At 40.0% G+C, this 26,379-nt stretch overlaps 1 protein-coding gene across 2 annotated transcripts in view; it reads left to right on the top strand.

Annotated features, from left to right (window-relative positions):
* The window catches only part of NFX1 (nuclear transcription factor, X-box binding 1), a 58,509-nt gene extending 32,130 nt beyond the window's left edge, over positions 1 to 26,379 (top strand). The window contains exons 10-24 of one of the 2 annotated variants that reach the window (XM_019734262.3): positions 665 to 762; positions 4,011 to 4,041; positions 7,669 to 7,748; positions 8,723 to 8,831; positions 11,725 to 11,844; positions 13,591 to 13,670; positions 16,048 to 16,278; positions 17,043 to 17,116; positions 17,901 to 18,002; positions 18,648 to 18,689; positions 21,412 to 21,510; positions 22,094 to 22,160; positions 23,314 to 23,459; positions 24,184 to 24,288; positions 25,896 to 26,379. In XM_019734262.3, the coding sequence (XP_019589821.3) occupies positions 665 to 762; positions 4,011 to 4,041; positions 7,669 to 7,748; positions 8,723 to 8,831; positions 11,725 to 11,844; positions 13,591 to 13,670; positions 16,048 to 16,278; positions 17,043 to 17,116; positions 17,901 to 18,002; positions 18,648 to 18,689; positions 21,412 to 21,510; positions 22,094 to 22,160; positions 23,314 to 23,459; positions 24,184 to 24,288; positions 25,896 to 25,968 (1,457 nt within the window). In that variant the 3' untranslated portion in view covers positions 25,969 to 26,379. Of the gene's footprint in view, positions 1 to 664; positions 763 to 4,010; positions 4,042 to 7,665; positions 7,749 to 8,722; positions 8,832 to 11,724; positions 11,845 to 13,590; positions 13,671 to 16,047; positions 16,279 to 17,042; positions 17,117 to 17,900; positions 18,003 to 18,647; positions 18,690 to 21,411; positions 21,511 to 22,093; positions 22,161 to 23,313; positions 23,460 to 24,183; positions 24,289 to 25,895 lie in introns of both variants that reach the window. The other variant, XM_019734256.3, reaches the window with a different exon arrangement.

Here is a 26,379-nt window from a genome sequence, read left to right as displayed (position 1 = left end):
TAAATAAACAAAAAGCAGAGATTGTCAAATTGAATTTAGAAACAAAAAGCAAGATCCAACTATATGCTACCTTCAGGAAACAAACTTTAGAGTCAACTACAATTAAGCTGAAAAAATACATTGTGTAAACAGCAGCCAAAGAAAGAAACTGTGGGTGATCTCTGAGGAGTTCTTGAAACAGTACTTGTCCTAAACCTAGTTTAGTAGAATGAATGGCAGGCCACCTATCATGAGACCGAGTTTGGGTCAATGAGGTTATGCATCATAGTTTTAATTATTTATGACCCCCAGGTGATTTTCAATCGAGAGCACTTCAGTAAAGTCATCCGGGGCTACAATTTTAAGGGGATCCAAGTCTAACCTAGAGACTTGGGGCCTAAATAAGGAAAGAGACAGGAGATCTGTTCTTTGACTTAGGTAAAGCATCATGCAGTCCAAAGCATACTCCGGTAACTAATGCTGGGCCCTCTCCTTGCTGGAAAAGGCCCAGCCTGCTGGATGAAGGGAAGATAGGTAAAGAGGCATTGATGACATTCTTCTTCCCTCAACTCAAGTTGTGGAGTTTCAGGGAACAGAGGTAGAAGACCAATGTGGCTATTGAATTTGGGAGTCTGAAATGAGGAGTTGCAATTTTCATTCCCAGCTCTTTTCATTTTTATTAAAGATTTCATTCATACCTGTGAAAAGCTCTGCCATGAAGGAGACTGTGGACCATGCTCTCGCACATCAGTTATTTCCTGCAGATGCTCTTTCAGAACAAAGGTAAATCCTGAACATTGCTACAGTTGTTGCCACCAATGCCTTTTAATTTGGTGGTTATGGGATGGGAGGAATCAAAGTAACCTTAGTTTTATTCCTGTCATACTATGTATGATTCATTCAATCCCGCCAATGTATACTACCACCTCCTATGGACCTGTTGTAGGCTAGGTATGGTGGGGAGCTGTCCAGCACTCACAGTCCAGAGGCCAGTAATGAGGATACGGCAAGCATACAGAAAGCTCGACCAAATACAAGTGTGATAGTGCTAGGTGCTGGAAAAGAAGAATGATGCAAGGAGGTAGCTAAATAAGAAGTTAGAGGGAACACAGCCCATAAAATTGCCCTCACTCTGACACCCACTGCAAGAGTTTAGACAACTGCTGAGTTACATAGAACAGTCCACATGACCACGTTCTCTTCTGATACCAACTGCAAGCAAGTCCATTGGTCCCCAAGACCACCCTCAAAGTTTGATGATTCACTGGAAGGACTCACAGAACTCAGTGAAAGCTGTTATACTTATGGTTACAGTATATTCCAGGGAAAGGATACAGATTAAAATCAGCCAAAGGAAGAAGCACATAGGGCAGAGTCCAAGAAAATAACAAATGCGAAGTTTTCAGTTGTCCTCTCCCTGTGGAGTTGGAACAGCGTTACTTTTTCAGCATCAGGCAGTGACAGTATGATGAAGTATTGCTAACCAGGGGAGCTCACCCAAGCCTGAGTGTTCAGTTTTTATTGGGGCTCCATCGTGTAGGCATGGTTGGCTACCCGTGTAGCTGATCTCAGTCTCCAGTCCCTCCAGAGGTCTACGGATACTGTGTGACTCAAAGCCCCCAGGCTAATTTACATCACTGGCCTTTCTGGTGTGGCCAGCCTGTTCCCTAACTCATATTCTTAGACTACATGGCCCAAGTCACTTGTGACCCAAGGCTCCCCGCTTACCAGGACACGCCTACCAGGCATGATATTCCAAGGCTTATCTCCCAGCAGCCAGTGGCAAAAGCCAGACCCCTCTTTGGGTAAGGTTGATTATTCACGATACAACTATTTTATAAGTTGATAAGTATAGTCAGTTTGTCTGCTTTCTGCCTTGGGCAATTTTGATTGGACTTTGTGTTATAAAAGGGGTATCTTACCATTTTGGAATTAGGCCATAGTGCCCCTTCCTGTGTCTGTAACCAGAAGAGGCAGGAAGTGTTTCTGTGGAAGTCTTTGTGTAATCACTTGAGGAACAAACTGAATACTTGTCTGTCCTGCTCTCTGACCTACTGCTAGTCATTTCAGTGCATTTTGGCGCCTGTCTCAGCAGAGCACAGGCAGGAGGAGAGGCAGAATTCTAAGCAGTTGGTTTATTTTTTAAATAGAACCCAAGATCTGGTTAACAGCTGACTTGCAAATGATTCTGAGGATATAGTCTATAAATTGGGAGCTAGATTCATAGCTGAGTTTCAGAATAAAAGAAAAAAAATGTAAAAGTGCAATTTACATGCAAAAGTTGTATGAGCAGTATGGGTTATTTTTTCCTGGAAAAAAACCACAGAACACACAGGGCCGTAATGGTATTTTGAATGTCAGGTACAGGACCACTTTATACTTTGTAAGTATTACGGGCTTAAAGACTGTGATGCTGTGATTTAGTAATCACAAATTTAGTAATGCCTGGGGGGCTCTTTGTGACCAAGAATCATAAGCAAGGTTGGGATGTGGAGCTTGAAATGGCTACTCTCACTTTGCTTCTTTCTCTCCAGCAATCCCTTTGTCTCTATTTGGGTTTTTATTGTGTGTTTTTTTTTTTGCTTCTCATTCAGTCCTCACTCTCTCTAATAGTGGATCCTATGCCACTGAGTGTATTCTTGAAAAGCTATGTGTAAATTGAATTTTTGCAAATAAAAATCTTATTGTAAAATTGCTATAGGCATTTACTGTCAATATGAATCTGTTAAACCCTTTGACAAAGTTAAAAATCTCTTCGAAACGCTAATGATCATCACCTCATTGTTTAGCCAGATTTTTCATGACATGTCTTTTGTAATAGATGGGATTTTCTATAGAAATAAGTTTTCTGGATAAATGAAACTTATTTCTTAAAGCTTCAAAGGTTGTTTTCTTTTAATCACTTTGGCGGAAGTCTTTGAAAAACATGCTGCATCTTACTGCCTCTTTACAAAGAATACTGTATTTAAGTTTTTATTGGTAATTCATATTTATTGCAGGGGTTTATGGGAGCTCTGCTTTTCCCTACAGTTGTAGACAGCACTCCAATATGTCATTTCTTTTGTACAATCCAATGTTTGCATTAACTGGAAAGCTCAGGCAATTTCATGACTCACTTTTGCTTAATATCTCTAGAGAGCATATGGGGAACTTTTTCATATCGAACACAGCCAACTCATTAATTTATCTAAAACATCTTCTAGCCAAATCTTCAATTTCTTAGACCTCTTCTGTTATCAGCTCTAGTAGCTGCCTGTTTTTTTCAGGGTCATTTCACTAAGAAGGAATGTTGTTGTCATTTTGCTTGTTTCTAAGTACATGGCAACCTGTAAATGGCATTAAAGCCAAATTCAGATGTAAATGCTAGGTAGCCAGCTAGGCTCACTCTACCCCCAAGTGAGTGACTTGCTCCCCACACACCATCACAGTGTTGAGGGTCATGCCACAGTAAAATTACATGTGATAGACCTTTGGGGCCATTCACACATAATGGAAACGACAGTAATAAAACTTCAAATGCCAGAGGACTACTGTATTCTACTTTGCTGCAGTCCAGCTATGTCATCGGGGGTGCTCTTGGGTGTGTAGAGCTGTTTGCCCCTGTGCCAGATGACACCAGATTGTTACATATTTTCAATTCTTACATCTGCTTTTTTCCCACTTTTTCTGCCTATATGTACCCTTGCCAGACAGTTATTTCTCTTTGCTTTGCCTGCTTTTAAAGCAGCCCTTCTTTCCATTCCGATTTTATAATACCAATCTGCTGTGCATTTGGAGACCAGACCATAAAGATTGTTAACAATTTTATTTGCATGAAACGTCAGTAAACCTGGGGCCCTGTTGTGAGTAAAGCATACGCATATCAGTAGAGGAAATGGACTAAGCTTGCTCCAGACAGGTGAAGTTGGTGAATAAATTGCCAGAGAAGTACAGGATATTTGGGATATACATGTTACATTTAGCATTATACTATAGTTGTGTTGTTTCATTTATTCCTAAAGTAGTTACTGTTTCTTTTTCTTTTTCCATAGGAGCTTCCATGTACCAGTCTCAAAAGTGAAGGTATGACTGGAAAGGGGCATGAGAAAACTTTCTGGGGTGAAAGTAGTTATGTATTTGTCAAAATTCAGTGAGGGTACACTTAACATTTGTGCATTTTATTGTATGTAACTTTTACCTCATAAGAAAAGAAAAAACCATAAATTGAATTGTAGTTAATGAAGTGCTCAAAATTTTAGGAGACGCATACTCATGTATTACTTTGAAATGCGTCGAAAAATGAGATAAATTGACGGGTGGATAGAAGAATAGATATGTGGAAAAGTAACTAATGGTAGAATCTCACTAGTGGGCATATGAGTGTTCACTGCAAAATTGTTTCAACTTTTTTATGTTTGAAATTTTTTATAATATAGTATTGGTGGGGAGAAGTGAAGGTAAATGATATCTGATGAAGCAAACTTTTTACACAGACTGATGCTTGATAGGACTTTTGGCTACCTGGAACAGGGACTCAGCTTAGCAGCCTTCTTACCCCTGAGGCCTCGAATATTGTTTCTTCCTTTGTCGTTGATCCTCCTGACCCACTCTATTATGATTCTATCCCTGTTTTGCTAATCATCACATAGTCTTTGGTTTGAGCCACCTTAAAACCTTTTTGGAAAAGTGACAAAAGATAGCTGTGTATAAAATATAAGCTCCTATTCTGGTCAGGAAGAAAGCTATAATAGATTGTTTTTGGTTGCTGGTATCGGAAAATCCAAGGAAAAGTGACTAGCAATAAGACTGCTTATTGCCTCACATAACAGGAAGTCTGGAGGCAGAACAAATAGAAAGTTGGTTAATTCCAAGCTCAATGATTCCAGGATCCAGTTCAACTTCTCTGAGATTTTCTTGGTTTTTTTTCCCCTCATGGGTATAAGCTGGCTATAGCAATTTCACAACGTGAGTCCTCACCAAACAACATATAGAGGAAAGAAAGGGAGATTTTTAAGCTTCTCTTCCTTCTTAAGAGTCAGAAGAGTCCTGAAAGGCTCTCAATATACTTTGTATCACATGCTTCCTCCTAAGCACTTCCCTAACAAGGGGAATGGGATTACCGTGACAGGCTAGACTAGTCAACATATACCTCTGGAACTGAGGAGCCCATGGGTGGTGAATTTCTGAACAAAATTAAGGATCTGTTAGCCTGAAGGAGGTGGGGAGTGGCTGTTTGGGAGCTAAAAAAAAAAATCTCAAAGTTTTGGTTATTAAAAACATAATTTGAAAAAATTACATGAATACATTTAAAGTAAAAAATGAAAATACACCCTCACCCATTTTTCCCTCTGTAGTTTCACTTCCCTAATGAAACCGCTGTCAATAGTTTGTTGGGTGTGGGTCCAGATCTTTTTCTGTATTCACGCAGACATGTACACGTGCTAGTATAGGTTTGATTTTCCCCCTAAACTTAGGTTCATGCTAAAAATCTGTTTGTAACTTGGGGCTTTTTTCCCCCTCAATAATATATCAAAGACAGTTTTCCTTATCAGTGTGTATATCTCTCCTTCTTACAATATGTGGGTATACCATAGTGTATATGGTTCACTATTACCCTTTTGAGTCATTTAGATTGTCTGCAATTTTTCCCCATTACAAATAATGCAGTAACCATCTTGTCCCACTTTTTAAAAGTTTGTGATGAAAAATTTCAATCATATCTGAAAGTAGACCCCTGTGTACCTATCACCCATCATCAACAATATCAACATTTTGCCTGTCTTGTTTCATCTGTCCCTCCCTTACCTACTTTTTATGTCTTCTAAAGTACTTTGAAAACAAATCTCAAACATCATTTCATCTGTAAACACTTAAGCACCTAGCCCACTTTTTTTTATTGAAATAAAGTTCACATAATATAGTAGAACAAACCATTTTAAAGTGTACAATTCATTGGCATTTAGTGTATTCACAGTGTTATGCAATCACCTCTCTAGTTCTGAAACATTTTCATCACCCCAAGAGAAAACCCTGTATTCATTAAGTTTTCACTTCCCACTTACTTCGCCCCCCATCCCCTAGCAAACGCTAATCTGCTTTCTGTCTTTATGGATTTACCTATCCAAAGTATTTCATATACATGGAATCATTTAATATGTAACCTTTTGTGCCTGGCTCCTTTCATTTAGCATATTTTCAAGGTTCGTTGGTATTGTAGCACCTATCAGTACTTCATTTCTCTATCACTAAATAAGTCCATTGTATGTATATGTCACAATTTATCCATTCAGCCTCTGGTGGACGTTTGGATTGTTTCCATCTTTTGGAAACAATAGTGCTGCTGTGAACTATTGTACCAAGTTTTGTTTGAATACCCGTTTTAAATTCTTTTGGGTATATACCTAGGGGTAGAATTGCTGGATCATACGGTAATTCTATGTGTAATTTTTTGAAGAACTGCCATTTTGCTTTCCACAGCAGTTATACCATTTTATATTCTCACCAGTAGGGTTCCAATTTCTCTGCATCCTCTCCAACACTTGTTATTTTTTGTTATTATTATTATTGTTGTTATTATTATTGCCATCCTAAGTGGGTGTAAAGCGATATGTCATGGTTTTGATTTTCATTTCCCTAATTACTGATGATGTTGAACTTTTTTCATGTACCTGGCCATTTGTATCTTTGGAAAGGAGGCTGTTTAGGTCCGTGGCCCATTTTTAAATTTAGGTTATTTGTCTTTCTGTTGTTAAGTTGTAAGAGTTCTTTATGTATTTTGGATCCTAGACCCTTATGAAATATATGATTTGCAAATATATTGTGTGGGTTATCGTTTCACTTTCTTAATAGTGTCCTTTGATCACAAAAGTTTTTAATTTTGATTAAGTCCAATTTATGTTTTGTTGTTGTTGTTGTTGCTTGTGCTCTTGGTGTCCTAGCTACTTTTGAAAGTGTATCTATAGAAAGGATTCCTTAAAATGGAATTATCACCACTTAAATTTTTGATAGATTCATATGTTCTCTAAAAGTTTATACTCTCATCCACTATGTATATGTGATTTTTTCTGCACACTTTCACCCATACCATATATTAATCAGTCTTTCTGTTTTCTATTTTTTGATAATTTGACAGTAAAAAATATTTTTTTTTAATGGGATAAACTTTATTTTCTTTCTTTTTTTTATTTATTTTTTATTTTTTTATTTTTTTTTATTAGTTTCAGGTGCACAAGACAAAGCAAAACTTAGAGAACATTATGTTAAGTGAAATAAGTCAGAAAGAGAAAGACAAATACCATATGATCTCACTTATATGCGGACTCTACAGAAAAGAATAAGTGAATGAACTAATCAGAGACAGTTTTGGAAACATGGAGGAAAAACAGAGGGTTGCTAGAGGGGCGGGGGGGGTGGGGATAAGGGGAAGGTGAGAGGTTTTGAAAAATAGTCGGTAACCACAAGATGGTCATGGGGGTTTGAAAATTAATTTGGGGAACGTACAGAGGGATAGTGGATGGGGGAAAGGGGGCTCACACAATGTGAGGGATCTAAATAACAGTAAAAAATATTTTAATGTGCATTTTTACCATAATATTTTCACTGTTTTATTTACATTATACATTGCATTTCTTCAGCCTATAGTCTCTCAAATATTTGTTGGATGAATGTTTATATCTTCTGCCTTTTTTCCTTTTTCATTGCCCACAGCAGATGCTACATTTATGTGTGACAAGCGGTGTAACAAGAAACGGTTATGTGGACGGCATAAATGTAATGAGATATGCTGTGTGGTAAGTAGACCTATCATTGCACACAGTCAGATTGCATTTATTGAGGGGCTGGACTTCTGGAAGCCTCACCATCTGGAATGCAGCCAAGATTTAGAAATCAGATTTAGAAATTCTGGAAGGAGCCTCTGAGCAGAAGTCAGATTGTTGCCCAGGTCAAGCTAATCTCAGCCATGTCAAGAAGATCAGCCAGTGGCAACATAGAAGAAGAGAAAGAAAAAAACAAAAGTCCTCAGGCCCCAGATCCCAAGACCACTAGATGAGCATGCAGTCCTCTATGGGAGATTGTGCGCTATCTCAATACACAGACTGGCCTGGCCTTAGCAACTCGGGCTTCACATTTCATGCACTCCTTTGGGAAGATTGGTGGGCAAAATGCGTGTGGCATTTTTGAAAGGAGCAAGTTTTAGTTACCTGAAGTATTCACTTCTGTGGAACTAAATAAAGGAGGCACTACGTGGCAGTCAGTACTGTGTTACTGTTTGTGTGTGTGAGTGTGTGTGTGTGTGTGTGTGTGTGTGTGTGTGTGTAAACAGAATAACACAGTAGCAATAGCAAGATAGTGCATACATACACATATGTATATGTACATATATAAAATACACAGTTGTTTTAAAATGTTTATATTGACAAGGTAAAGAGTAATGAAATTATACAGTATATCAAGACTTAGTTATAAACCAGTGTTTGAAAGCTTAAAGACTGCCTCTTATTATTGAAAATTTCAAATATATACAAAAGCAGAGAGACTAGTATGAGTCCCATGTACCCAATATCTGGCTTTAGTAGTGACCAACTCATGACTAATCTTGTTTCATCTACGTCCCCACTAATTCTCCCTCCCCTGATTATTTTGAAGCTAATCCCAGACATCATTTCAACCATAAATGTGGAGAGCTTGTTTTATAAATCTTGTTGTTTATGGAAAACATAAAATAGAGAAAATTTTGTAAATAAATATAAATCTCTCTTCCTAGGATAAGGAGCACAAGTGTCCTTTGATTTGTGGAAGGAAACTCCGTTGTGGCCTTCATAGATGTGAAGAACCTTGTCATCGTGGAAACTGCCAGACATGCTGGCAAGCCAGTGAGTGTCTTCACTGTATACTTTATTGTCCTAGAATTTTCTAGAAATTCAGACATAATATATTTAGAGAGATTGGTATGCTTAGATTAGTATGGATTACTAAAGTAATAAGACTTAGTATTTCAGGTGTGTTGAGTTTTTTGTTTGTTTGTTTTTTAAGTTATTCCTAGTGCTGTACTGTTGTCCCTGAATATATGAAACTTGGGATATAGGCAACGATCTTAAGATGGATCTGGTTCATTAGTGGATGCCTCTTAACTATTATTGACCCAGGTTCTGTCCTTAGGAAGTCTTCTTTCTCTATATTATTAGCAGCAGTTTGCAGATTTTTTGGTCTTAGGACTCATTTTCATTCTTAAAAAATTATCGGGGATCCCACAGAACTCTTTTTATGTGAGTTTTAGCTATTTATATTTATCATATGAGGAATTAAAATAGAGAAATTTTTAAAATATTGATTTATTCATTTTTTAAAAACAATATATCCATTGCATGTTAACATAAATAACATAAAAATTTTGTTTTAGACAAACTATATTTTAAATTAGTGAGAAGAGTAGATGCCTGATATAATAGAAGATAGCTGGATTCTCATATGTGCTTCTACATCAATCTGTTGCAGTATAGTTGAGGCATATGAAAAAAATCCAGCCTCACACAGCAAGTAGGAAAAGGAATGAGTATTTTTAAAAAGTTTTCAAATAATTGTGGGTATTCTTTGATATTACACCAAAACTCAGCCTCATTTTCAAAACACTTACGTTCGTGTTTTTGTTTTCGTACTCTGTCACATTAAAATTCATTGGGGTTTTTTTTTTGTATTTTGAATGGGTCTTTTACCCGTACATGATTTTATAACATCGTACATTGATCATTTAGAAAATAATTATTCTGGGTTACATAGATATTTGACGTATTGACAAATGTTGTTTTATACTACTAAAAACTCATTTGTTAATATAACTACCAATCTCATCAGAAAAGCCTTGGGAAAAGTATGAGAAAGTTGTAAAGCTCTTAGTGGTAAATACATGTTTTCAAATACTCTATTTTCATTTGAAAGCTTGAATTTTTATCATTGGCAACAGTCATTGTTCTTGAAGTGACAGGCTCACTTTGTTCATTTTTGATAAAATGTCTGCCAAATAGCCAAGTCAAAATAATCATAGCTTGTCAGTGTTCTTTCAAGAAAAAATGATGGTGGTGCTGGCCGGTTAGCTCAGTTGGTTAGAGTGTGGTGCTAATAACACCAAGGTTGCCGGTTTGATCCCTGTGTGGGTCACTGTGAGCTGTGCCCTCCTTAAAAAAAGAAAGAAAGAAAGAAAGAAAAAGAAAAAATATTGTTTTGTGAAAAAAGAGGTTAATTTAGCTCACAACTCAAAAAAGTGCAATTCTTTAAAACAACCAGAGTATTTTTGTGTGCAACAAAAGTGCTTTATGCAGATTTCCCATCTTGTATCACAGAATATTAAAAAGACATCAATTCAAGGGTCAAGGTTTTTGTTTTTTTTTGCTGCTTCTTCAAGGACTTTCTTAAGTGAAACTATCGTTTTTTATTTACTCTAAGTGCTTAGTGGTGATAAAATAAAATGATTACAATTTAATGATACTGTCTTGATTTGTGCTAAGGCCCTGGCAATTTTTTTGCTTTTGCACCATCAGTGCAAATGTGAACATAGTGAAAAAAGTAAATATCTTAGTGTTATGAAAATAATTTTGACCTTGTCGACTCCCTGAAAGGCTCTCAGGGACCCCTAGGGATCAACAGAGCACCTTTGAGAACTGCTACATGAAAAGATTGGCCTAAGTCAGGGTTTCCCAAAATGTCTTCTCCAGAATGCTGGGCCAACCTCATTTCAACAGAGTTGAGGCAGTGCTTTGTTATAAGCCACACTTGTGGAGTTCCATAGAAACAACTTACATGGCCCCCGTTACCCTTTACCTAGTTATTTCACGTATATTACTAGCTCATCCTCACAATAAGCTTGTTGAGTGAATAGGTCAAAGTCTGATATCCCGATTTGATCAAACGGAAGCTCAGAGGGGGTAAATTACCTACCCATAGTCCCTGAGCAAGTATGTACTAGGTCTAGGACTAGAAACCTAAGTCTCCTGACCGTGTTTTCACGGCTCTTTCTACCACATTGTGTAGCCTCTGAAGGGCTTGCTGAAGAGTGCTAAGTGGAAAAAAGTGGAGGGTGAGGGAATCCTCGAGTGCCCTAGTTGAGAACCATCACTAATGGCCTGGCCTCTACCAAGGCCCAGAGTTGGAGAACTGGCTCCCCTTGGGCTTTAAAGGTTAGGAAAGCTCTTGACAAAGTGGACTGCTTGTTAGAGCTGTACCATGTGAGCTCTCCTTTTGATCAGGCTGTGAACTGTCTAGTGAGCTCAGATGTAGCTCTGCGCTTCATTTCAGCTTCCTGTTTCAAGCATCATAGTTGTTGATTATATCTATAAGAATTTTTTTGAAGGACTTCAGTGGTTCTCGGGGGTTTATATTCAAATGCATATTTTTGTATGTTTGTTAATTACCTGTAGCTCTCATAATCTCTATCCATTTTCATAACCAAGAGAGCTAAAAAAGAGCTGTATCTTTAGTGGAAGTCTCCTGTTCTCTCAAAAAGGAATGGCCTATGGATCTGTTGTGTAAAATATACATATAAAACTGTCTTGGGTTCATGGACTTAAGAGTTTGTTGCAAGTAAAATGAAACACTTCATACTTGTCTGCTCCTTTGTTACCAGCTCAACTTTCATAAAACAAAAACCTTTTTTTTAAAAAGCCACCCCCTCCTCCCCAAATTATCCTCTAGAAATACAAGCCAAAAAAGAAGTATGTGTGTGCCCATCCCAAACTCATGAGGGTTGTTTTGTTTCACTCACTGCTGCTCCAGGTTTTGATGAATTAACCTGCCACTGTGGCGCCTCAGTGATCTACCCTCCAGTTCCCTGTGGTACCAGGCCCCCTGAGTGTACCCAGACGTGCGCCAGAATCCATGAATGTGATCACCCAGGTGGGTCCCCTCTCCTTGCCTCCCCACTTCATTGCCTGCTCACACCATGTCATGGAGGGTGTTACATGGTGGTCCTCACTGCTTTGATGGTCTTCGGGGACTTTTCTGCTTTCTTTGTGGCCTCCACTTTGGGTGCATATTTCAAAGTTGAGCATATGTTTACAAAATTGAAAGTAACTTGGGTTTTTGTTGTTATTATAGAAGCAGTATATATTGATAATATAAAAAGAAAGAAAATAGAGATAAAGTTAAAAGATTGAAATTAAACCATCTATTGTGTCATCTTCTAGGAATTAAACTTAATGTATATTTGGGGGGCCTTCTTTCATGGGCAAAATACACGTTTGCTTTTTGTTTTCCTTCCTAAAATAAAAGTGGGATCTTACTGAACTTACTCATTTTAACTATCACTTTTCTCTCTTATTATTGTAGTTTTCAACTCTCCCGATCAGTGAATAATTTTTACAGTATAGATTTTTAGTGGCAATGGAGTGGAGTGTTCGTTTACATATGTAGATGGACCGTAACTTAGTCAGTCGTATGTTGCAGGACATTAAAGCTTCCGGTTTTTCTCTGATGGTCTGCTGTAGACACCAGAAGCTACTTGTCATCACCCATTTTTCTTATCTGTCCAATCTAGTCACTGGCTTTCCTCTAGGACCATATTGGGCCCACCATGTCATTTTACCAAGTCCCAGAGGCGAACCTGAAATTATTTGAATCACCAGATTTGATACTTATAGTAAGTCTGGCCATATGATTTGGACTGACAAATAGGCAACCAGCTCTCAATTTTTTAAGTTAATAGAGTAAAACAGAATTAAGTAGTTCTTCATGAAGTGAAAAGTTTCTTCCTTCCCTGGGACCTCAGGATGGCGCCCCCAGCTTAGTTTGCAAGCCCCTGCTGTGGTGTTCACATCAGCATGAAGGAAATGCCCAAGCCAGTACTCACCCAGTCCCTCCTGCACACTCACTTGCAGATGTTACAGATGAAGTCCAGATCCTGCTGGTTAATGTCCATAGTAAGAGCTACCCTTTTGTGAGTTGTCTTGTTTTAGCCTGCTTTGTTCAGCATTCAATAAACTTTTCTTGAGTGTTTGTTGTATATCTAGCATGGTGTCAAACGCAGAAGGAGATTTAGAGGAACGAAAAATAGCCGATGACCTTGAGGTTCTTATGTTCTCCCTGAGAAGAAGAGGATGGTAGTTAAATACAAAGGACCTAACCAACCATTACATGAAGATGGGTCAGATGACATGGCAGCAAGTCATCTGCGCAAGAACTAAGACATCAGGGAGTGTGAGAGAGCTCAGGGCAGGGTGTGGTCAGCCAAGGAAGTTTTTGTTGTAGGAGATGAGTTAGGTGAACTGCCTCTTAGAGACAGCAAGGAAATTGAGTTGGTGGAAACATATTAAATGGATGAATAACAGAGCTATCTGAGCAGAAGTGAGTAGTTGCTATGTAAGGTAGGGCCAAATGGACAGACCATGGGGCTGTACCACAGGAGCTGAGGCAGGAAAGCTGTGTTTGGCATGTCTGTCCCCCTCAGTTGGGTTTCTTTTTCTCACTCATGCTCATCCTTCAACACTTTAATATAAAGCCAGCCACTGTTTACTTTCCTATGACAATTTTTTAAAAGTATTCCTAAGTTTATAAATTCCATGTCACAAACCATTATAACGTGTATAGTAGTTTATGTGTCTTTATTTAAATATTATTCCTAATTTTGCCTTTCTATTTCTGCAGTATATCATTCTTGTCATAGCGAAGAAAAGTGTCCCCCTTGTACCTTCCTAACTCAGAAATGGTGCATGGGCAAACATGAGGTAAGTTTTCTCTCCCATTTTCATTGTTCCAGCCAGAGATTGATGATTGGATTACTTTGAGTTGTTAGTCTCATTGTTCCTCAGAGTTAATATTCCAAGAAGCAGAGGTTTGCTATTGACACTTTTTTCTCTTTTTTAAATTAAGTATAATTTACATAAAATAAAATTTACCCTCTTTAGTGTACAGGTCTGTGAGTTTTGACAAAAGCATTCATTCAGTCATGTAACCACCACCACAATCAAGATGCAGAACGTTCATTTGCACCAAAAAAAATTCATTTGTGTCCCTGTATAGTTATTCTCCCCCCGCCTCCAGGCTCTGGCAACCAATCAGCTGTTGTCTGTCCCAGTAGTTTTGCCTTTCCAGAATGTCACATAAATGGAGTCTTACAGTAGGTAGCATTTTCAGTCTATCCTCCTATCATTTTTAATCTGGTTACAATAAGTAAAATTTAGCCAGTTAGCTTTGAGAACATGGGCTATTTTCTGAGACAACTTCTAGGTTAACCAACTAACTAGGTTAACATGGGGAGAGGTTGCTAGCCTGGGGAAAGGTGTTACAGTGGGAGCATCCAGGAGTGGAGGTGTGCTCTCCACCAGCAGCCACTGTTCCTTCTTTCTACACCCTACGCAGCTTCCCATGCTGACTGCTGGGCCCAGACGCCCTCCTCCAGGGCACCGTGTGTTAGGTGGGTGCAAAAGTAGTTGCGGTTTTTGCAATTATTTTTAACCTTTTATACCGCACTTACTTTTGCACCAACCTATACCTCTTCATTGCCACTACCATGAAGGACGTTCCCCCTTTCTTAGCCTCTAAGCTCTATTTGGCACTGTTCACTATAGACCCTTTGAAACACTTTTAGTTTTTGAAATGCATGTTCATTGTAGACAATTAAGAAAATGCAGTTCTGCTACCCAGAGGGAAATACTCTTAACATTCTGGTGTGTAGACTGCCAGTCATGTGTGATACATACTTTCCCTTACTCTGTTAAGATTATACTGTTTTGTAACCTGCTCTTTTTGCTTCATAACACGTTGGCCAACATTTCCTTTTTTTTTTTTTTTTTTTTTGACAACATTTCTTAAAACTCTTGATATTTATGACAGCATTCTTTCAGTATTCTTATCTTGATGGACATACTTTTCTCCACTTATTTCCTGTGAGTGGTTCTCAAGTGGTAGTCCTTAGTATTTATTATTCTTCTGTAAATCTCACTTCCTCTGAGAGCAACCACTCTAAGACATCCTTGTATCATCTTTGTGTTACTCAGTCTTCATTCAACAAGTATGTATTGTGTGCCTACTGTGTGCTAGGCAAAGGCTAGGTTCCAGTGAGCAGAAGTGAACAAGACAGTTGTGGCCCCTGCTCTGTGGAGTCTAAGTACAAAGTACTGAAGGGGACACAGGGAGCTTTTACCCAGGGAAGACGTTTCTAGAGGAAGTAACATCCTAAAGGATAATGAGAAGATAGACAAGTCATGTAGAGAGGGGACAACAGAGGGCTTAGCCTGGGCAAAATTATCCCCAGCACCCTGGTAGTAGAATAGGTAAGTATTTAATGATTAGGAACTACAATCTCCCAAAATACTGGTTCCAAAGCGTTAGAAGCATGTGTATCCTAGACTTCGGAGGCCTCTTCAAAAGCAAAAGTTATGTGTCACTAGAGTCGAAGTATATTCCTCAGTTTGAGGGTTCTTGAAAGGATTTGAGTGATTAAATAGGAGTCACCTTTGGTTCCACAGAAATAAAATTCTAGCATCTTTTTCCTAGAGTGAGAAATCCTAAAGGAGGCAATTTCTCAAGAAAAAAGGAGTTGGGGGTTCCATGGCCTACTGCCTCTTAATTTTTTTTCAAATGACAGAGCTGCCTAAAGCTGTGGAGACCATGAGTTGGGAGACATGAGGAGAGTTGAGTATGTAATTTCATAAAACAGCCCTGCCAGCAGTCTTGAAACCATGGGCCACCAGTGCCCCAACTCTCAGGATTTGTGTGTCAACTCAGTACCCTGGCTGTTTGCAAAGGAGGGAAAAGATCGTCTGATCCTCCCAATTGGTCATAACATTTTCAAATACTCCCTCGTTATGTGGTCTCACATACTTGTTACCCACCTTGGAAAGTTTAGGTCCCAGGTCACATGTGGCTGCTACCTCAAGTCCTTTAGGATCCTAACAAGCATCATTAAATAAGGATCAGAGTTGTTTTCTTTTCAAACTAACCTTTCAGGCTTTGAAAATCAGCCTAATTTCTTTTTTCCAGATAAAAAGTACTTTAAAAAAAAATGCTCTTTGTGAAAGTTCAGGAATGTTTAGATAGGAAGTTAAAAGTCACCCCAAATCCCACACAGAACTGAGAATCTGGCTGCTCTGTTTCTCCTAGTTACGAAGCAACATCCCGTGTCACCTGGTTGATATCTCTTGCGGATTACCCTGCGGTGCAGCGCTACCATGTGGGATGCATAAGTGTCAGAGACTCTGTCACAAAGGAGAGTGTCTTGTGGATGAGGCCTGCAAACAGCCCTGCATCACCCCCAGAGCTGACTGTGGCCACCCATGTATGGCGCCCTGCCACCTCAGTTCACCCTGCCCCGTGACTGCTTGCAAAGCCAAGGTGCGTGTCCCTAGCTCTGGGTGGGACATTGACTCTGGTTCTGAGGCTGCTCATGAGTCCTGGGCATGCATGCTAGTCAGCAGTCATTGGTTCCGAGGGACTGCAAGTTAACAAGAGAAAGGCTAACAAGGAATAAATCATAGAGGTTTCTGTCTGCCCAGCTTGAGATGGCCTTTTAAATATATAAGGGTCTGTTTTGTGCAAGATGTTGTGCTGGGTGCTAGGGCTACACCAATGAACAGGAGACACATGGTCCCTTCAATTAGCTAGACAGATAACTCGTTAATTACTCAGATAATTAATTATGACAGCAGTAAGCGTCATGAAGGAGTAGTTACACCCTTATAGAAGGAGCCATGAGAGGATGTGGGAAGGGCACTAATGTGGTCTGAGGAATGAAGCAAGGCCGCCCTGAGGAGGTGCAAGCAGTGGGATGAGGTGGAGTTAGGTAGGCCTTGGCTGGTCCTGGGTCACATGTCTCCTGATTCAGTGGTAAAAAACTCCATTCTAGGCCTGTCCCTTTAGGCCAGATTAAGGACAGGAGTAGTTGCCAGGAAAGGGCACTGTGGACTGGACATTCCCCTCCTAGCATGTCAGCTACCATAGTGTCAGTTTGCACGTGTGGTTAGCTTCCTCCATCCTGGAGCGGAGCCATCACTTTATTCTCTGCCATGGTTTGACTTGAGAGAGACTTTAAAAGTGAAACCTGCCCACTCACATGGTTTCCATGTGCTAAAAGTTGCTCCATGTTAATCTTATTTCAGATTGAGCTGCAGTGTGAATGTGGACGAAGAAAAGAGATCATGGTTTGCTCTGAAGCATCCAGTACTTATCAGAGGTTAACGCTACTTAATGTTAACAATTGGTGGACGTAGATGTACATGTATTTATTATAGGATCCTTGCAACTTTTGTAAAATTTGGAAACTTTTTAAAATTTTCTTGAATTTAGTTTTACTGGTTCAAAGAAAAGTACTACTGCTTTATGTACCTTTCCTCCCCAAACTTTAATTTGTAAAATAACCTTTTGTTTCCCCTCCTCCTTCTTCCTCTGTCTCTCCCTTTTGGCCCTGTTACACCATGAGATCAGAGGGGAAGATGTCCTGAAGTTGAGTGAATTGCTTTCATGTCCCACTACTTGTGGTGGCACAGCCAGGACCTAGTCCTGTGCTCCTCCCCTGAAGTGGGGGTTTCTGACTGCTCTGTGCAGTGTCTTTGCATCCTCCTGAAATCTTAGGATCCATGTGTTCACATAGGAATCTGAGTACAGAGGTGGAGGTGTTAAGGGATGGATGTTGTGTATATCTCTGATTAGATGCAGAGATGTGCCATGGAAATAGGACTTTCAGAGTATGCAGACATCAGAGTGGCTGTGTGCCAGGCATTGGCCTGGGTGTTCAAAGGGTTCTTGAGAAATGTATTACCTCATTGCTTCCTGGGAGCTAGCTGCTTAGAATCTAATTGAGGAGATGGGACGTGAGCATGTGGGTAGTTTATAATAGGTGCACTTCCGAGGCTGCACAAATCGATAGATTAGCCTTGAAAGAAGTCTTATGTGCCTGGTATGAGGAAGTTCTTGTGAAACTTCAATGCCTTTTCTTCCTTTTCTTTTTTATACTTCAGAATAGCTGCCATTTCCATGGCCTCTAAAGTAACAGACATGCAGCTTGGAGATTCAGTGGAGATCAGCAAGTTGATCACTAAGAAAGAAATTAATCAAGTCAGGTAATTTTTATTATTTTTTATTATTTTGAATTTTTATTAGAGTTTATTTGAGCCAAAGCTGATGACAATTATGAGGAAGCAAGATCTCAAATGCTCTCCAGGAAATTTTTAAAATACCTTCTACTATTAGACTTAATTTCCAAAGGGTAGGAACCATTCATTTATCTCAATCCCCCACAGTAAAGCTTTGCATACACAGTAAATGTTCAACAGACATTTGATGTTAAGAGCCACACCTAGTCCAATCCAGTGAATCCTACTCAGGGTATAGCTAAGATCAGAGGAGACTTCCAGGCCTCACTCTGACCAGTAGCCAGAGGAAACACAGGCCTAGATGTGTCCAGCCCAACACATAGGAGAACAGAGAACCAGAGTGGTGGCAATGTCACAGGGGGAGGTGGGGCTGTCAGAGGGGCAATGGGAGCATTTGGGAGGTTGAGCAGGCACAGGACATTCAGAGGCCCTTCTGGGGACTCCTAGAGTCCCATAAACAAGAGGCCTGCCCACCTATCCTTGAAAGGGACCTCATCTAGCCATCCTTTGGCCAGTCTACTCTGTTTCCAGGTTGACTATCTAAGAACTTATTGCTGTATGGTAACTGGGAAACCTGTGCCCTGACTTTTTCTTTTCCATTTGCTTCTACAGGCTGGAGTGTGATGAGGAGTGTTCAGCCTTGGAAAGAAAGAAGTAAGTAGTGTCAACTGCTATTTATCTACTTGACCTTGAGCTCTGAACCTAGTGTGAGGGAGCAACCCTTTAAGCATTCACTCAGCAGCTGCTCTGAGTCTTTTGCTGCTATTGGAGAGCAAGAGAAATTTGATCATCAAGAACTGAAGTGTCAGGATAAACCACTTAACGCGATTTCAGTGTATTTCCGAAACATGAGCTTGTGTGGTTTAGGGCCTGGTGTAAACATTACATGCCACAGCATACTTATTATTCTGTGACTGGCAGACTTCCTGATTCCAATGGAGATAAGAGGCTTAAACATTTTTTTAACGGATTTTTATGTTGAAGTGTAACATACATATAGAAGATCAGAGGTACATAGAGTGAGTCATCACAAAGTCAGCGCGGTGTTGTTAATAAGCATCACCCAGGTCAAGAGATGGAAAATTACCAGAACCCTCTCTTGTGCTCCACAAAGATAGAACTTCTATCCTGACTTCTAACACTTTAGGTTAGTTTTGTCTGTTTTTGAGTTTCATGTAAATGATGAAATCATATAGTTCGTATTATTTTTATCTTGCTTCTTTCATTACATTTGTGGCATTCATTCCTATTGTTGCATGTAGCAATACTTAGTTCATTGTCATTCCCACATGATATTTAATTATATTAATATGTCATAATCTATTTCTTTTTTCTACCATTAATAGACATGTGTGTTATCAGTATTGGGCTATTACAAAATAATCCTCTAAAAGAACATTCTCAACTTGCTTTGCTGTATATATGTGTTAATTTCTATTGGATGCGGGGTAGATTTGCTGATGAAGACGGTATGCATATGTTGAGCTTTAGTCAGTTCTGCTAAACAGTCCAAAATGGTAGTATCAAATTACACTCCCACCAGCAAGGACATAGTTCTCATTGCTCTACATTTTTGTCAGCACTTGGAATTGTCAGTCTTTTTATTTTAATCCATTCTCATGGATGTATAGCCAGATGTCAGTAGGCTTTTAACTTATATTTACCTGATGACCAGGAAGGTTGAGCACCTTTACATATGTTTATTGGCCATTTGAATATCCTCTTTTGTGAGGTGCCTTTTCAAATCTTTTACTTACTTTTAAATTGTGTTTTTCATATTGTCTTTTTCATATTGATTAGTAGGAGGTCTTTATATATTTTGGATATGAGTTCTTTGTTGGTTTTATATATTGTATTTTCTCGCACTCCATACCTTCACTTTTCACTCTTTTGATGGTGTCTATTGATAAACAGAAGTTTCTAACTTTAATGTAGTGCAGTATATCAGTCTTATCCTTAGTGAATAATGCTTTTTTACCTTTCACATTTAGATCTACAGTTGACCTGGATTGATTTTTTTTTTTTTTTTTTGAGCGTGATATAAAGAGGGTTCATGATTCAAATTTTTTCCATATGAATATTCATTTGACCAGTACCATTTATCAAGATGTCTTCCATCTTAGAATGATGATGTAATGACTCTCCCTATATAGAGATTCTTTCTTAAAAACCCACTGACCTATGAAAAAAGAGAAATGCAAATTTAAAAAAGGAAACTCCATCTGAAGTTGCAGATATATACTTCATTGCAGAAATGGAAAACTGGCAGGCCAGATTTTCCTACAGATATGTTTTATTGGTATTTAAATTTGAATTTGTGGCTGACTAATCAAGACATCAAAAGATCTCCCCTCTAGAAATTCCCTTGAAAACTTGAAAATTAAGCTTCTCTTGAAAAATTGGAAAACTGAGCAACAGTAAACCAGATTGTCATGGGCATTAAGCTTGAGAGAGACCCATCTCAGCGTAAGTGAAAATTGTACTAAGTGCTAAGCTTAGTTTTAAAAAAAAACAACAAAAGATATAAGTAGGTATTGGTGAGATGCCCTAAGACTCACACTGTCAGTCAAACCACAAGTAGACAGTTGTGGAGGCCACTTATATCGTGATGATCTGGGGTCTGAGGTCCATACTATTTAACCCAGTAATCTCACACCTGGGAATATTTTCCAGAGAAATAATCTTAAAAGCTTTTTGCTCAGAGATGTTAATTGTGTCACTTATAATACTGAGAAACTAGGCAACTGTTAAACCTAAATGGGGAATGTTTAAGTAAATTGTGAAATATATGTAATTAGAGGATTATGCAGCTATTAAAACAGTATGTGTGAAAAACAAATACTAATACGAGAAATGCTAATCATATAATGATATAGGGGAGAAAAAGATGCAAAGTTTTATATACACTGATTGCAACTGCTTAAAATTATAGGGGGAAAAAACTGAAAGGAAATATATTAAAATGCAGTGTTTTATATTATTAATGGAATTCTTTATTTTCCAGACTTTCATGTGATATTAATTTCAATATTTATATGTCTACTTTATGTACCTGATGTTTAGGTGAAACCTCAGAGAATGTCATCCCCTATGGACCATTCCCGGTGCTCTCAATCCCCCATCCTTCACTTCACCAAAAAACCCCAGTCCCCTGTGTCAGCTTGTGGCTTGCTTGTATGCACTGTCTTCTTTATTTTCTTCTGTGAAGACAATACCGTATCTTGTCACAAGGTGTTATTCTTTCCTTAATAATTGAGTTTACTGAAATGAGATCATTAATGTGTAAAGAACTTGGGACATGGTGAGTACTCTGTGTTATTATAAGATAGTTTTCCTTCCCTTCCTTTCCTTTTATTTACATACTTCTTTCTTTCAGGCGGTTAGCAGAGGCATTTTGTATCAGCGATGATTCTGATCCTTTCAATGTACGTTCTTCAGTGTCAAAATTCAGTGACAATTTGAAAGAAGATGCCAGGTATGTAACTTGTTAACCTACTTCCTTAATTGTGGCTTATGAGAGTGTTTGGTTTTTTAAGTAACCAATATGTACTCCTCTATGATTGAGCCAGTTAAAGTTTATATATCCATTACAAGAGATTGTGTGATGTTTAATAAAAATCCTTCTCTTGGCCTCTCAAAACTGTCCCCTTTAAGAATTGAATTTGGGTGTGTGTGGATCCCGTATGGTAGTAGTTTGGGCCTCCCTAGGACTGGACTAACCTAAATTGAAGGATCTCTGGCCGAATTCCACCTTTATCCACCCAGGTCTCAGTCACGTGGGTCCTTGCTTGGGTAGTAACAGCTCTTATTTTCCACCTGTCTCCTGGCCCTCTGATGGCTATTTCTCCTTCTATCCTCTCCTTTCTCAAACTTGTTTTCTCTTTTTCTCTTCCTTTGTTCAATCACAGTCAACATTCTGTTACCTGACAATTCCTGACTTCTGCAGTTTTTCTGCCCACATTGTCCATTGTCTACGCTTTATAGGCAGAGAGAGTGGGCAGGGGGGATACTCAAAGACCAGAACAGATGAAATTAACTGTGGTGATTTCTCATTTCAGGAAAGACTTAAAGTTTGTCAGTGACGTTGAGAAGGAAATGGAAGCCCTTGTGGAAGCTGTGAATAAGGTTGGAGTCAAAATATCCCACAAGGCCAGCTTGATAAAAAAATCAAGTCCCAGAAACACAGTTGGTGTAGAGTAGTTGTAGAAAAAAGTCTCACCTTCCTTTTGAGGATTCTTGCCTTCCCAGCTATGATAACATTCATAGAATCCCTGTCCTGGTTCAGGAAAGATATCTGCAGTCAAATTACATGTAAATAAAAATCCTAGCTCGGTGCCTAAGGATGGGTGAAGAAACTCTGGACAAGCTGGTTCAATAGTGATAGTTGAATGACTGTGGGATTCTTAGGGAGATATGCTGGGCCCTCAGATCTCTGAAGGGCTGTTGTATAATAGGACATACTGGTTCTTTATTGCCCCAAAGGCAAGGAAAGAAACTCTAGGGTAAAGATAAAAAGTTGAATGACTAGAGCTGAAGAGTAATGGGAGAGCCTCCCTCAGGAGTCTCGAGAGAGTCAGGCCTCTGACCTGGAGGCAGCCAGGGATGTTGGGGAGGTAGCTTTAAGCAAAAAAAAGTCTGTTAGTCAGAAGTAGCCTGCCCCATAATGGCTCCCTCTTCATTCACTGGGGAGTCTGAGTGAGGATGAAATGGCTGCTTTAGCTCCATATCTAAAGAACCATTTCCTTCCCACCATCTTTCTTGTCCTCTTCTATTCCCACTTCCCAGCAGGATGCTAATACAAAGGAGGAAATGGAATCATTGTTCCTCTCCTAATTAGGACACCTGAGCAAATGTATTTCTCTGCATGTGTGTCTGTCTGCACACGTGATTTTTAGTGTACAACATACTTTTATAGGAAGTGAGATTTTCTTGTTTTATAAGTCATCAATTTATTTAATCATTTCTTGGGAATATCCCTCCCCAGTTATAGGCCCCCTCAGGAGGAAACATTACACTGTGAGTCTCAGTTTACTACCCTTTGTCCCTAACCCTGGCCAGCTGCTTCTGTGTGGTCACAGAGTGGATGAAGTGCATCAGCCCTCATGCTCCCAAACCGCTCGGCTTGCATGGCAGGCAGTGAAGCACTGTACACTGTGGGCCTCTAAAACTCAGCCATCTCTGTATTGGCCAGGGTGTCCTGCTGTGGGGGAAGGCCTTTGTAAGCATATTCTGTATTCAAGGTCATTTTTACCAATCAGCCTCTTTTTCCTCGATACAGGGAAAGAATAGCAAGAAGAGCCACTTCTTCCCTCCTATGAACAGAGACCACCGCCGGCTCATCCACGACCTGGCCCAAGTGTACGGCCTGGAGAGCCTGAGCTATGACAGTGAACCGAAGCGCAACGTCGTGGTCACTGCAGTCAGGTGGGCTCATCTTGTCATCGCAGGAAGAACTGCTCAGTGGGCAAACTGGGTCTGGGGAGCAAGGTCTGTCAGTATTTGCTTTCCTTACTTCTCCTGGAACAGTAGTCCAAAAATCTGCTTCTGGGGCAGCCATTCTGAGATGATCCAAAGGTCCGAACCAGAGAGCAAAGCCCGTGCCTCCGTCCACAGGACAGACACAGCTAAAGAACACAAGCCTCGCGTCTGCCCGGATCCACGTCAGTCACTGGAGGCAGCTTTTCTCAGGCAAAGGGAATAGCCCCTGAGGGCCTGGGCTGGGTGCCTGCCCAGCACATCAGTCCCTTTTTCCCTCTCCTGCCATGATGGAAACAGAAAGAATACTAGACTGTGACTCAAGGCATCCCCTGTAAACAGTGTTTGCCATCAGCGGAAACTGAGGCAGTAATATGAAACCAAGAGGGGACAGGGAGGATCTAGGATCGCTGTCAGAACCTGAGGGAGTAGCAAGAACTTCCCAGGGAAGAAAACTCAAGTGAGATGAGGAGAAGCAGATAACAGGCCCTGCAGAGGTGGGTGGAAGGGACGAGGGTTAAATGAAGGTGACAATGCCTGAGCAGAAACAGGTCATATCAGCGAGTACTCAGTAACTTCATAGTGCCAAAATCACGGACTGGGTTTCTAGCGGTCTGCCTGTCTCCACAAACATTTCTCACTTTTCAGTACTTTGTGTTCTGACTTTTATCAGAGGGAAGTCCGTTTGTCCTCCTAACACGCTGACAAGTGTACTTGAAAAGGAAATGCAGTCACGGCCTCCACCACCAATTCCTCATCACAGACATCAGACAGACAAGTAAGGATTCTTCAGCTACTTTCCAAAGGGCCTTGTCTGTTCAGAGAAGCCAGTAGGGCTGAACTGGCCTTGAGCCTGGCCTTGGGGTACCGTGTTCAAGTATGTAAGGTTTGACGGGATGTCAAACACATTTGTCATGCCAGAGGGGTCCCACTTTGCTGTTTGTAATGCCCACTTTCCCTCCAGAGACAGCAGTCATGGACCTAATTTCCATTGCTTAGATGGGGACACTGGGAAGTGGATTCAGCCAGTCGCACCAGATGATGTAGGAACAGCATACAGTTCACAAAGCTTACTCTTGATGAAAATGAGATTGGTGGGGGTAGGGTGGCAGTAAAGAGGGGGACTTTCGTGTTCTTTCATGACTTCCGTGTGGTGAGTAATTTTTACAACAAAAACATCTCTCCATGATTTAAAGAGAAAAGAAAACCACATTGGCAAGCTGTGGCAAGTCTGCCAGGTGTTTTCCCAAACAGGAGCTGGGAAGGAGCACCATCTCTGCCTCCCTGCCCCCTCGCCAGGAGGGGAGCCAGCTGCCCCACTGTGAGAGGCAACATGGCTGAAAATTGCTCAGAAATCCAGAGGATTTCCTCCTGTTCTGGCCTTCCACATACAAGCCCTGGCAGTAACCCCTACACAAGACCTCTGGGAGGGTGGGTAGGGCAGTTTATAAGGTCACCAATAGGGTCATAGCAGTCAGTGTTCCGCTGGGAGTGGATAGGGCAGCTAGGTGTTGCCCGTTGAGCACAGCCGCGGCGTGAGCATCTGGGGCCATGTAGAGCCCCAGTGTCAGCTCCAGCCACCCCTGAGAAGCAGGCGGCAGGGATTCTAATCAGCACAGATTACCTGTCTGCAAGGGCAGTGGTTTTGGAAACGGGTGGGGTATTTCATATGTTATTCCGCAGCCATGTCCAGTACCCCCTAAATACAACCATGTGGAGTCATTGGCCTGTTTATGCCATGCTGGGTGTTTTTTTCCTTTGCTTCCTTTATTTTAATTTTTTTATTATTAGTCTCAGGTGTACAAAACAACATAGTGATTAGACATTTACACACTTCACAAGGTGATAACCCCAACAAGTGTACTACCCATCTGACACTGTACACAGCTATTACAATACCACTAACTATATTTCCTATGCTGTACTTTACATCCTGTGACTATATGTATTTTTTTAATTATTGTTTATATTTAGTATTATTTTATATTAGTTTCAGGTGTACAGCACAGTGGTTAGGCATTTATATAATTTATGAATTGATCCCCGCGTAAGTCTAATACCCATCTGATACCACACATAGTTTTTATAACCTCATTGACTATGTTCTCCATATTGTATTTCACATCCCCATGACTATTTTGGGACTACCAATTTTGCTCGCTTTATTTTTGTATAAAATTATATTGTAGAAAATTTTTAGAGAGAATAGTATAATATAATAGTTAACTCCTCTGTGCCCATCACCAAATTTCAACAGTTCTTAGCTCATGTAGACCCCACTATCTTACCAAAGTTTCACAAATGGATCAGCCGATCCTTAACTTCCTGAAGACCATTTGTTTCCCACAAAAAGAAAAGATGGATCATTCTTTGTTTGCTTTTCAGGAATCCTGGGAGCAGTAATTTACAGAAAATAACCAAGGAGCCGGTAATTGACTACTTTGATGTCCAGGACTGAGAAGCTCAAGATGCACTTAGATGAAAGAATGGTTAGGTGGGGTGGAGACTCATTTGCCAGCAGATAAATCATGCTTGTTCCCAACTGCCTGGTGGAACATACTGTCTTTTACCGATGCATCCAAAGCATGAGTGTATCAGAAATCCCCTGTCTTCTAATCCGTCTGTATGAAGTGTCTCAGTACAGCCAGATCTTGACTGCATGGACACTAGGGATTCGGTCATGTGTTTGCAGATGCTCCTCACACCTTTGCTGTGATTGCTCGGAAGGTTAGGGGAACATTGGGCTTGATTTGGACAAACCAGAATTTTAGCCTGAAACCAACTTAATAGCACTTATTATGCCTCAGTTGTCCCCATTACCCATCCTCCTGAAAATGCCTGCAACATCAGATGCATCTTGCTTTCTTAA

Source organism: Rhinolophus sinicus, chromosome 16, assembly GCF_057876585.1.
Source record: "Rhinolophus sinicus isolate RSI-liver-muscle chromosome 16, RSI-T2T, whole genome shotgun sequence".
NCBI classification, from domain to species: Eukaryota; Metazoa; Chordata; class Mammalia; order Chiroptera; family Rhinolophidae; genus Rhinolophus; species Rhinolophus sinicus.
The sequence above is the reverse complement of the archived record's forward strand: the minus strand, read 5'-3'. Positions and strand labels throughout refer to the sequence as shown.